This window comes from Salmo salar, chromosome ssa12 (assembly GCF_905237065.1).
Source record: "Salmo salar chromosome ssa12, Ssal_v3.1, whole genome shotgun sequence".
In the NCBI taxonomy this organism is placed as follows: Eukaryota; Metazoa; Chordata; class Actinopteri; order Salmoniformes; family Salmonidae; genus Salmo; species Salmo salar.
Window position 1 is genome coordinate 62,452,477 of NC_059453.1, and position 14,900 is coordinate 62,467,376.

At 43.5% G+C, this 14,900-nt stretch overlaps 1 protein-coding gene across 1 annotated transcript in view; it reads right to left on the minus strand.

The window, feature by feature from the left end:
* The window catches only part of LOC106565464 (RNA-binding motif, single-stranded-interacting protein 2), a 61,652-nt gene extending 59,186 nt beyond the window's left edge, over positions 1–2,466 (minus strand). The window contains exon 1 of the mRNA XM_014132673.2: positions 2,208–2,466. Coding sequence (XP_013988148.1) covers positions 2,208–2,279 — 72 coding nt within the window. The 5' untranslated portion in view covers positions 2,280–2,466. The remainder of the gene's footprint in view (positions 1–2,207) is intronic.
* Between the last annotated feature and the right edge of the window lie 12,434 nt (positions 2,467–14,900).

The window sequence follows — 14,900 nt, forward strand, 5'->3', positions numbered from 1 at the left end:
TTTCAGGATAAGTGCACATTTCTATGGAGCATTCTCAATGTTTATCCCTAAGGATTCAGTTGAGTTTCATGGAGTGGCACCATGCCAGAATGATGGCAGTAAAGTCAAGAATACAGGGGAAATCAGGCCAAAGCTTGTGAAACAGGAACACATCCTCTTACTTTGATTCAACCAGTCACATTATACATTTTGTAACATATCTCATCAAGGAAAAACAGAGGAAATAGAGTACACTGATATCACCCATTGGAAGAAGAGGAATTTGAGAAAGAAAAGTCACTTTGGGAAATCACCTATAGAAAAAAATCCTACAACTCTAACCGGCTAATGATTTTACTCCTGGAACCTGATTGCCCTAGTTTCCCCCAATCCCTAAATCACAATAATCTTACCCCAGTAATACAGTAATAACATTAGGCCAATTGTATGATAACTGAAGATGTCAGTTGTTTCAGTTGCAATTCAGTGATGTAGCAGACATGATTGTCTCGACGTGATAGATATAGTAATATGTCACAACAAGACAATGCACTTCTAAAATTAGCATCATCACAGATTGGTGTAGGTCTGTGGTATTCCTTTTATCCTGCATCTCTCGCTCTCTTTCTCGCTCTCTCTTTCTCCCCCTCTGTCTATCTCTCCCTCTCTGTCTATCTCTCCCTCTCTGATGCAACAGAGAAAAGGACCACACCCTCCTCCTCCTTCAAGCAATACAAATGGCATCAGGCTCTTGTAGAGGAAAAGTAAACACAAGCAGCCACGGGCAGGCCTGCACTACAGGACAGAGGCTTTGAAGGGATACCAAACACTATTCAAAGGCCTCTTTGGCAAGCAAGCAACATAATAATAAAAGACAGGTCACATTTCACATTGCAAATATGTTCATATAAAAGCATTATTTCAACAATGTGAGTTTTTCCTGTTGTGTAAATGCATCCAAGAGCCACCTAACCAACCCTGAAATGTGCCAAATTTGAAAGGCTGATGAGATATATCTTCATTTAGTATATAGTCATTTAGTTGATCACAGTTAAGTAAAACACCTTAATTAAAATATCAAGTTCTAGGCAACGTTCATATTCCAGAGAGAGACTGAAACGCTGTTAATTATGGTAACCTCACTTCATCAGAACAACTATTAAAACACGATTGCATTTCTCTTTGTGGCAAAACTATTATGGCTACAGCATAACAGGTCAAATATATCAGGTGTTGCATTAATAGATACCAATAGCTTTGGCTTTGATCTTGTATTGAGTTTCTTTTGAACTCAACATTTATGCAATAGAAAATCGAATACTCTTAATCAATATAATAACAAAATATATGTTGTAATAACATTGTAATATCTCGTTAATAGTAAGGCCATAAAAACAATTTAAACCACAAAAACATGTATTGTCACTGTTACATAAGTGGTAGGCTACATTGTAGATGTGTTATATTACAATGTTTCATAATGTCCAATCCCCGACGTTAAATGTAACGTTTCAGTTGCAGATTGATTGTTGCTGGCTACAACATTACAGTATTATGAATGTAACTGTTATTTTGTTATTCATAATTTGGTGAAAGTAGGTATCGTCACAATGGTGGGCTCTTTCAAGGGGTGGGGCATCTTTGCCTTAAAAAAAAAAAAAACTTTGCCAAACTTACGCGGCTGCGTAGACAATGGATACTTGATTTGACACTTGATATCACTGTTCATTGTTCACCATCCCGAAAAGGAGACTGAAATCAATTAAGGCTACATTGAATAACACATTCCCTGTCTCCCTCTCCTGCACCCCACCCCCACCTATTCGGATTCACATTTACGCACAGACGTACACTGACCCAATACCGTACAGCTGCCCATAAAAGTTTGTATCCATTACTGACTTTTTCTAATGACTGAACAGAAGTATATGGTTCGTGTATTGCTCTCTACGGTTGAATTCCCAAATCGGGGAGAGAAAAAAACGAAATATGTAGGCTGCATAGATGCCCGGACCATCGAATAGCAGTTTTTACACATACCACAGTGGGGGTGCAGAATAGTGAGCAGCAATTTTCTCCACAGAGAACGAAGTTGGTTTTATACGATTCGCTTTTCAAGGACACTGCAGATTGCTGTCACGCACTACACAGATTTCTGTCGCCACTGACACGAGCGTGTTGCCCCACTGGTCGACCGGGAGCGCACAAAAAAACAGAAAAGGTTTTACCTTTTTGCCGTTTCTGCTGTTATAGCCGTTGTATGGATTGATTCCTGTCCTTGGCGGTACGGAGAGCAGCATTTTTCTCGGCGCTATGTATGGAGCGGCGAGTACAGCCCAGGCTGCCAAGTGACGTCAGCAGCTCGGGAAGTTAAGCTTGGAATCAGGGGAAGCGATCCGAGTCCCGCTGCCGCCAGTGCTGCTGCCCGCGGCCAAGCGCTGCGCTTTCACGCGTCTGGGTCCTAGCGCGCCAAAACCAACCGTGCCGATGGAACGGTTTCTGATGGCCAAACATAAAGACTGTATTGGCAATAGGTTGTCAAAGTTCTGCTATGTAAAATCGTATCTAAACCTGGAACGAATCAACAATGTCCCAGGGCGCAAAGTATTTGATCCTTCACTGAAATTGTGCACCACAGAAATATGGATACTTGTGAGATTTGATCCAAATTATGTCCTTGTTTATTAAGGCCTAAATCTGGCAGAAATCCACTTAAAATATCAATGTGTTGCAATTACAATATTATTTTTTTTAAGTCTCACTAAATCTCTCTTTGATATGTAACCTATTATGGAATTGATATTCAAAGAAGCTACCATTAGAAAACAAAATATACATTTCACCTTGTTTTTCATTAATCTGAAAAGCAATTATTCCTTCAAGAGTTTTCATAATCCTCCAGCATCAACCCAATCCCCTTCCCCTGGAGAATGCATCTTGCCCCGATGGAGCAGCACAGTGCTTTGTGGACATGATCCGATTCCTCATTTTCCTTCATGGAAATGTTGTTTCTCTTCATGAAGTTTTGCACAAATGTGTTAGGTGAGAGACAGTTATGAGAGATCATCCTCAAACTATTCCAGAATTAAGTGGTGTGTGTGTGTGGTGGATATCTGTCTGTCTGTGTGTCTGTCTGTGTGTATATACAACATTGTCAACTAGTTGAATACTTTACAATCATCTGTGAGATTGCTTGTGTGCTGCAACTGGATGTGCATGAGCTTGCATGTGTTTGTTTGAGTGCACACCTAGCCTATAGTGTGTGTTGTAGAGAGAGTGTGTCACTGTTAATGTGTCTCAGAGATGTAGGCTAAGTCATGTCTGTCTGCCCGACGGCTGTTGAGTTGGAGCATTCCACTGACTAGCTGCAGACGGGGGACAGATAACACAAGTGACATTGTTGCACTCAGCAGAACCCCGCTCTGATGACGCTAACATTGTTTGGACATCAACAGGCCCGTCGCTAAGCAACCCAAGCCCCTTCCATCCTGTGTGTTCTGACTTTTAAATCCCCACTGATTACCTCTATGGTGCCCAAGTATTGCATGTGTGTGTTTGTATAGTATATGCGTATGAAAGTGTGTGCACACATGAGAGAGAAACGTGTGTCATTTGTGTGTGTGTATGTAGCAGTAATCCTTTCTGTTTTGTGACTCCCCCTAAACACTGTTTAGCCTCAGCACTCTTCTGGGTCTCACCAGTCAGGACAGGGACATTGAAGTTGTTTCTAAGTCTTGAACAGGGTCAAACCAGTAACATATCCAATCAATACCATATCTGATGCTCCAACAACAGCCTACTTACAATAGGTAGTTATTTATTCATTCTGAAGACACTTGATCAATTCTCCACCTCCTTGCATGGGGAGAACCCCCTATCCCCCATACATCTACACACCCAGCTCAAAGCAACACTTTTGTGGGAATAAACAGTGCACCAACATCAAAGTGGGGTGGAAGTGGGACGAAGGGGAGGGATGGTGTGTGTCCCATTGATGTGAATGGCAGTAGTAAATAGTTCAGGGGGTTCATTCGTGTCTGTGTGAGGAAATTAGTGAGGGGGTTGAGTCATTGAAGACTGTCAGTGTAGGGTTCAAGGTCAGAATGTGCACAGAGCAGGAGGAGAAAGAGCAGAGAAGCAGTCAGAACACAGGTGCCTTGGAGAGGGGGAGAGAGAGAGCACATTTTAATTAAGCAACAATGGCATCTAGATAAACAGACATACGTTGGTTTTACTGTGCAAGTGATGACCCAAAAATGAATTATCATTTAAAATGAGGATACTCTAACCTTAAACCTAACCCCAAGTCCTAACCTTAATTCTAAACCTAAAAATGTAAACCCTAAGCCAAAATAGCATTTTTCCTTTTGGGGACTGGCAAAATGTCTCCACTTGTCAAATTTTCCTTGTTTTACTCTCCTTGGGAGGACTTTTGGAACCCAAAAGCATAGTAAAGTTAGACCACACACATACTGTACACAGACGAGCAGATGCATAGAAAGAATTCCATAGACTGAGACAATGTGTGTATTGGTGACTCCATCCTCCAGATCAAAGTGAACGTCTCCAAAAGAGACCACACACAGACAGCATCAGTGAGTCAGTGCTGTTCCTGAGAGCTGGAATGGGTTTCATAGTGTGTGAAAGGGGAGGTCTAGGGCTTTGTAGAGGTTTAAAGGGGAGGTGTGTAGTTGGTGCACAAGCCCCCATCTGTCGTCAACAGAAGAAAAACAACATGTCCATTGTGTGTGTGGGTGCATATGGACATTGTTGATTATATGCATGTTTGCATGTGTTTGTGTGTGTATGTGTGTGGGACTTGAGTTTGTGTGTAGTGTCTGAATAACAGAACAGTAATTTGTTGCTTGTTTAGGCTAATGCACCAATGGTATGTTTTAGAGCAACATAAAGGACTGGTTGTTCTCAGAATACATGATAGTGATTTATATGACGAATGAAAACAGAGATGACATATCTACACCATAGTCTTCCAGAAGTTGTAATGAACACAATAGGAGACAGAGAGCTGGTTTCAAGCGCAGGGTTGTAACGCCCTGGCCATAGAGAGGGGTTTTTTGTTCTTTATTTTGGTTAGGCCAGGGTGTTACATTGGGTGGGCGTTCTATGTTCCTTTTTCTATGTTTTTGTATTTCTTTGTTTTGGGCCGTGTGTGGCTCCCAATCAGGCACAGCTGAAGTTCGTTGTTGCTGATTGGGAGTCACACATAAGGAGCATGTTTTTCCTTTGGGTTTTGTGGGTAATTGTTTCTGTTTAGTGTTTTGCACCTGACAGGACTGTTTGGCTGTCGGTTTTCTTGTTTTGTTTTGTGTAATGTTCTTTATTAAATTAAAATCATGATGAACACTAACTCCGCTGCACATTGGTCCACTTTCTCAGACGATGACTTCTCTGTTTCGTCTGACGACGAAGACAGCCGTTACAAGGGTGCAGCAGGTGTTTATTGGTAAAGGACCACAGGAGGAGGCAGGTAGCTGGGTCCAGGGGCAAGCAGAAGGTCATACACAGGGGGTCCAAAAAGGCAACAGTACAGGCAGGGAAAAGGCTAGTAACTTTGTCCGGGAGATCACGCAATAGGTTGATAACAGGAAATCCGTATAGGCAGGGAATAGGCAAAAGGCGTCGTTAAGTGAGGCAGGAGGATTAGATTACGGGAAAAACAGAGCTCCGAATAGAAGTGTGTCACAAAACAATACCTCACAAAGATGGGGTGCAAAGAACTGAACTAAATAGTGTGTGATAATGACATACAGGTGTGTGAACAGGTGATCAGAATTCAGGTGATTGGGATCTGTAGTGTTAGCTGCGTTCAGGGGATCTACGTGTTTGAGAGGGTGAGTTGGAAGCGGACGTTACACAAGTAGTGTTTTACAGCTTTTAAAATGCTTTGTGGACATTAACTGTTCCTGTAGCTGTTCAGTTATATATGGTTCATCTTCATGGATTAATAATGTACTATTCATGTGTTCTAAATGCACTCTTCATGTCTTGCAAATGCTAATGAAAATGAAAGAAGGGAACGTGTAAGCAAAGAGTGAGGGTGTGATAGCAAAAAGTCGCAGTCTGCACAATGGTAACTTTCTCTTCTCTGGATTCCCCCTAGCAGCCTGTTCTGACATTTTGTGAATACAGCTAACCAACCCTCCTCTTTTGTGCTCAGTGGGAATGTTGTTGTTTTCATCTGAGCAGGTGTATTTGTTTTTGAAACGGCCAGACACAATAGCATTCAGATAATATATTTCAGTACCACTTTACATTAACATATCATTTATAAAGGGTTCATAGTCAACAACGCCTCTTCAACCTCAGGAGGCTGAAGAAATTTTGCTTGGTAGCTAAAACCCTCACAAACCTTTACATATGCACAATTGAAAGCATCCTTTCGGGCTGAATCACCACTTGGTACTGCAACTGCACCGACCGCAACCGCAGGGCTCTCCAGAGGGTGGTGCAGTCTGCCAAACGTATCACCGAGGGCAAACTACCTGCCCTCCAGGACACCTACAGCACCCGATGTCACAGGAAGGCCAAAAAGATCATCAAGGACAACAACCACCCGAGCCACTGCCTGTTTACCCCGCTATCATCCAGAAGGCGAGGTCGGTACAGGTGCATCAAAGTTGAGACCGAGAGACTGAAAAACAGCTTCTATCTCAAGGCCGTCAGACTGTTAAATAGCCATCGCTAGTACCTAGAGGCTGCTGTTGGTTTCAGACTTGGTGGATTGGTACCGCTTGCCATGCGGTAGCAGAGAGAACAGTCTATGACTTAGATGGCTGGAGCCTTTGACCGTTTTTAGGGCCTTCCTCTGACACTGTCTGGTATAGAGGTCTTGGATGCCAGTGATGTACTGGGCCGTACGCACTACCCTCTGTAGCACCTTGCAGTTGGATTCCAAGCAGTTGCCATATCAAGCAGTAATGCAGCCAGTCAATATGCTCTCAATGGTGCAGCTGTAGAACTTTGAGGATATGAGGGCCCATGCCAAATCTTTTTAGCCTCCTGAGGGGGAAGAGGCGTTGTCTTGCCCACTTCACGACTATGTTGGTATGTGTGGACCATGATAGACCCTTAGTGATGTGGACACCAAGAAACTTGAAGCTCTCAACCTGCTCCACCACGGCATCATCAATGTGAATGGGGGTGTGCTCGGCCCTCTGTGTCCTATAGTCCACGATCAGCTCCTTTTTCTTGCTGAGGTTGAGTGAGAGGTTGTTGTCCTGGCACCACACTGCCAGGTCTCTGACCTCCTCCCTATAGGCTGTCTAATCATCGTCAGTGATCAGGCCTACCACCATCGTGTCGTCTGCAAACTTAATGATGGTGTTGAAGTCATGCGCAGCCAAGCAGTTCTGAGTGAACAGGGAGTACTGGAAGGGACTATGCAGGCACCCCTGAGGGGCCCCGTGTTGAGGGTCAGCCTTGCAGATGTGTTGTTGCCTACCCTCTCCACCTGGGGGAGTCCCATCAGGAAGTCCAGGATCCAGTTGCAGAGGGAGGTGTTCAGTCCCAGGGTCCTTAGCTTAGTGATGAGCTTGAATGGCACTATGGTGTTGAAAGCTGATCTGTAATCAATGAACAGCATTCTCACATATGTGTTCCTTTTGTCCAAGTGGGAAAAGGAAGTGTAGAGATTGTGTCATCTGTGGAGCTCTTGGGGCAGTATGCGAATTGGAGTGGGTCAAGGGTGTTTGGGATGATGGTGTTAATGTGAGCCATGACCAGGCTTTCGAAGCATTTCAATGCTACTGATATGAATGATATGGGGCGATAGTCATTTAGACAGGTTACCTTGGCGTTCTTGGGCACAGGGACTATGGTGGTCTGCTTGAAACATATAGGTATTACAGACTGGGTCAGGGAGAGGTTGAAAATATCAGTGAAGACACTTGCCAGCTGGTCAGCTTTGGAAAAGCTATAGACAAGCCTATAGACAGAAACTAAAACAGGAAGCTCCCGCCCTCAGGTCTGTTCAACGCTGGTCCGACCAATCGTATTCCACGCTTCAAGATTGCTTCGATCACGTGGACTGGGATATGTTCCGCATTGCTGCAAACAACAACATTGACGAATACGCTGACTCGGTGTGCGAGTTCATTAACAAGTGCATCGGTGATGTCGTACCAACAGCGTCTATTAAAACATTCCCCAACCAGAAACCGTGGATTGATGGAAGCATTCGCACAAAACTGAACACGCGAACCACTGCTTTTAATCAGGGCAAAGTGACTGGAAACATGATCGAATATAAACAGTGTAGCTATTCCCTCCGCAAGGCAATCAAACAAGCTAAGCGTCAGTACAGAGACAAAGTGGAGTCGCAATTCAACGGCTCAGACACGAGAGGTATGTGGCAGGGTCTACAGTCAATCACGGACTACAAAAGAAAAACCAGCCCCGTCGCAGATCACGATGCCTTGCTCCCAGACAGACTAAACAAGTTTTTTGCTCGCTTTGAGGACAATACAGTGCCGCTAACACAGCCCGCTACCAAAACCTGCGGGCTCTCTTTCACTGCAGCTCCCTCACGACGCTCCCTCCCGCAGCTCCCTCACTGCAGCTCCCTCAGAGGCAAAAATACTCTAGATCACCTTTACTCCACAAACAAAAAAGCATACGAAGCTCTCCCTTGCCCTCCATTTGGCAAATCTATCCATAACTCTATCCGCCTGATTCCTGCTTACAAGCAAAAACTCAAACAGGAAGTACCAGTGATGCGCTCAAATACTGCATTTGTAAATGATGTCGGAGTGCTGGAGTGTGCCCCTGGCTGATCCTACTACACCGGCTCTGACGCTCGTTGTGGCAGGGCTTGCAAACTATCATGTATTACAAGGGGAAACCCAGCTGCGTGCTTCCCAGTGGTGCGAGCCTACCAGAAGAGCTAAATGTCTTCTATGCTCGCTTTGAGGCAAGCAACACTGAACCATGCATGAGAGCACCAGCTGGACGACAGTGTGATCACGCTCTCCGTAGAACGCCAGGACAGCGGAGTCAATCACCACCTTCCGGAGACACCTGAAACCCCACCTCTTTAAGGAATACCTGGGATAGGATAAAGTAATCCTTCTAACCCCCCCCCTTAAAAGATTTAGATGCACTATTGTAAAGTGGTTGTTCCACTGGATATTATAAGGTGAATGCACCAATTTGTAAGTCGCTCTGGATAAGAGCGTCTGCTAAATGACTTAAATGTGAGTAAAACATTTAAACGTGTTAACCCTCACAAGGCTGCAGGCCCAGATGGCATCCCCGGCCGCGTCCTCAGAGCATGCACAGACCAGCTGGCTTTTGTGTTTACGGACATATTCAATCAATCCTTATCCCAGTCTGCTGTCCCCACATGCTTCAAGAGGGCCACCATTGTTCCTGTTCCCAAGAAAGCTAAGGTAACTGAGCTAAATGACTACCGCCCTGTAGCACTCACTTCCGTCATCATGAAGTGCTTTGAGAGACTAGTCAAGGACCATATCACCTCCACCCTACCTGACACCCTAGACCCACTCCAATTTGCTTACCGACCCAATAGGTCCACAGACGACGCAATCGCCATCACACTGCACACTGCCCTAACCCATCTGGACAAGAGGAATACCTATGTAAGAATGCAGTTCATCGATTACAGCTCAGCATTTAACACCATAGTACCCTCCAAACTCGTCATTAAGCTCGAGACCCTGGGTCTCGACCTCGCCCTGTGCAACTGGGTCCTGGACTTCCTGACGGGCCGCCCCCAGGTGGTGAGGGTAGGTAACAACATCTCCACCCCGCTGATCCTCAACACTGGGTCCCCACAAGGGTGCGTTCTCAGCCCTCTTCTGTACTCCCTGTTCACCCACAACTGCGTGGCCATGCGCGCATCCAACTCAATCATCAAGTTTGCAGATGACACTACAGTGGTAGGCTTGATTACCAACAACGACGAGACGGCCTACAGGGAGGAGGTGAGGGCCCTCAGAGTGTGGTGTCAGGAAAATAACCTCACACTCAATGTCAACAAAACAAAAGAGATGATTGTGGACTTCAGGAAACAGCAGAGGGAGCAGCCCCCTATCTACATTGACGGGACAGTAGTGGAGAGGGTGGAGAGTTTTAAGTTCCACGGCGTACACATCACGGACAAACTGAAATGGTCCACCCACACAGACAGAGTGGTGAAGAAGACGCAGCAGCGCCTCGTCAACCTCAGGAGGCTGAAGAAATTTGGCTTGTCACCAAAAACACTCACAAACTTTTACAGATGCACAATCGAGAGCATCCTGTCAGGCTGTATCACCGCCTGGTACGGCAGCTGCTCCGCCCATAACCGGAAGGCTCTCCAGAGGGTAGTGAGGTCTGCACAACGCATCACCGGGTGCAAACTACCTGCCCTCCAGGACACCTACACCACTCGATGTCACAGGAAGGCCAAAAAGATCATCAAGGACAGCAACCACCTGAGCCACTGCCTGTCCACCCCGCTAACATCCAGAAGGCGAGGTCAGTACAGGTGCATCAAAGCTGGAACCGAGAGACTGAAAAACAGCTTCTATCTCAAGGCCATCAGACTGTTAAACAGCCATCACTAACATTGAGTGGCAGCTACCAACATACTGACTCAACTCAAGCCACTTTAATAATGGGAAAATTGATGTAATCAATTTATCACTTGCCACTTTATATTATTTATATTAGATAATGTTTACATAACCTACATTATTCATCTCATATGTATATACTGTACGCCATACCATCTACTGCATCTTGCCATCTTGATGTAATTAGATGTATCACTTGCCACTTTAAACAAAGCCACTTTATATTATTTTTATTAGATAATGTTTTCATAACCTACATTACTCATCTCATATGTATATACTGTACTCTATCCCATCTACTGCATCTTGCCATCCTGATGTAACGTATCACTCGCCACCTTAAACAATGCTGCTTTATATGTTTTCATACCCTACAATACTCATCTCATATGTATATACTGTACTCCATACCATCTATTACATCTTGCCTATGCCGTTCGGCCATCACTCATTTATATATTTTTATGTACATATTCGTATTCATTCCTTTACACTTGTGTGTACAAGGTAGTTGTTGTGGAATTGGTAGATTACTTGTTAGATATTACTGCATGGTCGGAACTAGAAGCACAAGCATTTTGCTACACTTGCATTAACACCTGCTAACCATGTGTATGTGACAAATACATTTGATTTGATTTGATAATCTGTCGGAATGTTAACCTGTTATGGCTAGGGGGCAGTATTTTCACGGCTGGATAAAAAACGTACCGATTTAATCTGGTTACTACTCCTGCCCAGTTACTAGAATATGCATATAATTATTGGCTTTGGATAGAAAACACTCCAAAGTTTCTAAAACTGTTTGAATGGTGTCTGTGAGTATAACAAAACTCAAATGGCAGGTCAAAACCTGAGAGATTCCTTTACAGGAAGTGGCCTGTCTGACCATTTATTGTCTTTCTTTGACATCTCATTCAATTACAAAGGATCTCTGCTGTAGCGTGACACTTCCCACGGCTCCAATAGGCTCTCAGAGCCCGGGAAAAACCTGAATGTCGTCATTCCAGCCCCAGGCTGAAACACGTTATCGCCTTTCTCAAGTGGCCGATCAAGGGACTGTGGGCTTAGGCGCGTGCCCTGGCCGCCCCCGTCTTTGTGATTTTTCCTTTGTTTGCCGAAAAGGAGATTCCCGGTCGGAATATTATCGCTTTTTTACGAGATAAATTGCATAAAAATTGATTTTAAACAGCGGTTGACATGCTTCGAAGTACGGTAATGGAATATTTAGAATTTTTTTGTCACAAATTGCGCCATGCGCACGACCCTGATTTACCATTTCGGATAGTGTCTGGGACGCACGAACAAAACGCTGCTATTCGGATATAACGATGGATTATTTTGGACCAAACCAACATTTGTTATTGAAGTAGCAGTCTTGGGAGTGCATTCTGACGAAGACAACAAAAGGTAATCAAACTTTTATAATAGTAAATCTGATTTTGGTGAAGGCTAAACTTGCCGGGTGTCTAAATAGCTAGCCCGTGATGGCTGGGCTATGTACTTAGAATATTGCAAAATGTGCTTTCACCGAAAAGCTATTTTAAAATCGGGCATATCGAGTGCATAGAGGAGTTCTGTATCTATAATTCTTAAAATAATTGTTATGCTTTTTGTGAACGTTTATCGTGAGTAATTTAGTAAATTGTTAGCAAATTCCCCGGAAGTTTGCGGGGGGTATGCTAGTTCTGAACGTCACATGCTAATGTAAAAAGCTGTTTTTTGATATAAATATGAACTTGATTGAACAAAACATGCATGTATTGTATAACATAATGTCCTAGGTGTGTCATCTGATGAAGATCATCAAAGGTTAGTGCTGCATTTAGCTGTCTTCTGGGTTTTTGTGACATTATATGCTAGCTTGAAAAATGGGTGTCTGATTATTTCTGGCTTGGTACTCTGCTGACATAATCTAATGTTTTGCTTTCGCTGTAAAGCCTTTTTGAAATCGGACAGTGTGGTTAGATAAAGGAGAGTCTTGTCTTTAAAATGCTGTGAAATAGTCATATGTTTGCAAAATTGAAGTTTTTGTAATTCGCGCCACGCCTATCATTGGATATTGGAGCAGGTGTTCCGCTAGCGGAACGTATAGATGTAAGAGGTTAACCTGTTTAACGTCTTACTCACATTTGCTACGGAGAGCGTGATCACACTGTCGTCCAGCTGGTGCTCTCATGCATGGTTCAGTGTTGCTTGCCTCAAAGCAAGCATAGAAGACATTTAGCTCTTCTGGTAGGCTCGCACCACTGGGAAGCACGCAGCTGGGTTTCCCCTTGTAATACATGATAGTTTGCAAGCCCTGCCACAACGAGCGTCAGAGCCGGTGTAGTAGGATCAGCCAGGGGCACACTCCAGCACTCCGACATCATTTACAAATGCAGTATTTGAGCGCATCACTGGTACTTCTTGTTTGAGTTTTTGCTTGTAAGCAGGAATCAGGCGGATAGAGTTATGGATAGATTTGCCAAATGGAGGGCAAGGGAGAGCTTCGTATGCTTTTTTGTTTGTGGAGTAAAGGTGATCTAGAGTATTTTTGCCTCTAGTTGCACAGGTGACATGCTGGTAGAAATTAGGTAAAATGGATTTCAGTTTTCCTGCATTAAAATCACTGGCTACTAGGAGCACCGCCTCTGGATGAGTATTTTCTTGTTTGTTTGTAGCCCTATACAGCTTGTTGAGTATGTTCTTAGTTCCAGCATCGGTTTGTGGTGGTTAATAGACAGCTTCAAAGAATATAGATGAAAACTTTTGGTAAATAGTATAATCTACAGATCATCATGAGGTATTCCAACTCAGGCGAGCAGATCCTCGAGACTCCCTTCATATTAGAGATTACCCACCAACTGTTATTAAAGGGTAACTCTCAACCCCAATATCAGCCTTTGCCAAACCCTTTTAAAAAATGCATTCAGGTGAGAAGTTCTGGGTGGGGGGAATTGCACATAAATATCAATTTTGGCGGTGGGGAAACATAGTTGTGCCTGATCCCAACACTTTCTCACGAAAGCATACTTACCAGAAGTCAACTGGCACGCTCGGATAATAAAATGATGTGCATCACAAGCAAATAAGGCTCAGGACAGTTAGCTTACAGTAAGGTGTCGAGTTCTTGGGATGCAAAAAAATATATTTGAAATGAGGACTCGCATTTTTTGCGGTATTGTGTTGGGATGAAAAGTCCAATCATCACCTTGAAAATGAAGATTAGATGTTCAATTCAAACCCGCATTACAGTATTTAAGGAGTAGCTTTATTACAATGGTCAAATTAACTCAGATTGGTCTTGGGTACTGCATAAAAACCTACAACTACTACCAGGGTGACCCCTCTCATAGGGAGGCTTTCACTTTTCAGAATTAGAAGTGTGTGGACACGGGATGAATATTTGTCACGTGTCGTAGTGGAGAGAAGACCAAGGCGCAGCGGGTATGTGGATACTCATATTCTTTTAATGAAAACACACAAAGCATCCACAGGGAAAACAATAAACAGTACTCACGACAACAGGAACAGTTTTGCAGGCTAACAAACGCAGTGCAAAAACAACTACCCACAACCCCAAAGAAAAACACACACTACTATATAGGACTCCCAAACAAAGGCAACTAAACACACCTGCCTTCAATTGGGAGTCCAATCACCGACACAACACTTAACACACAAAAACCCTGCCACGTCCTGACCAAAACTAATACAATTGCTCCCTCTGCTGGTCAGGACGTGACAATATTGTAAATCAACAAAAAAACTTATCTGCCCCATGTGAGATTAAAACATACAACCATTGAACTATGAACCCACACTCTTAGCAGACTGAGCCACGAATCAATCTTTGCAGTTAGGAAAAAATGAATGAGTTGACCTGACCACCATTATCATCAATTTTTTTGTTACGATGGATGTAGCTATGAATATAAAACGTATAATTCTCATAGCCTACATGGTTTTTTTCTTTGTAAAAACACTTGTGTATGAAGTGGTATGCAAAAATGTTGAATTTGATCATTTGCGGAAATGTGCCTTACTTGCTTTTGAATTTTCTGTAATGCCAGTAGTCTAGTCAAGGAAGCATCATGCTAAATATATTGGCACACTCCACTTAACAAGACCATTGCTAAATAAAGTGCGCGGTCAGCGGCTTTTATAGTAAAAATATAAACACAACATGTAAAGGGTTGGTCCCATGTTTCATGAGCTGAAATAAAAGATTCCCAAAATTTGCCAATATGCACAAAAAGCTTATTTCTCTCAAATTTTGTACAATTTTTTTTTACATCCCTTTTAGTGAGCATTTCTACTTTGCCAAGATAATCCATCCACCTG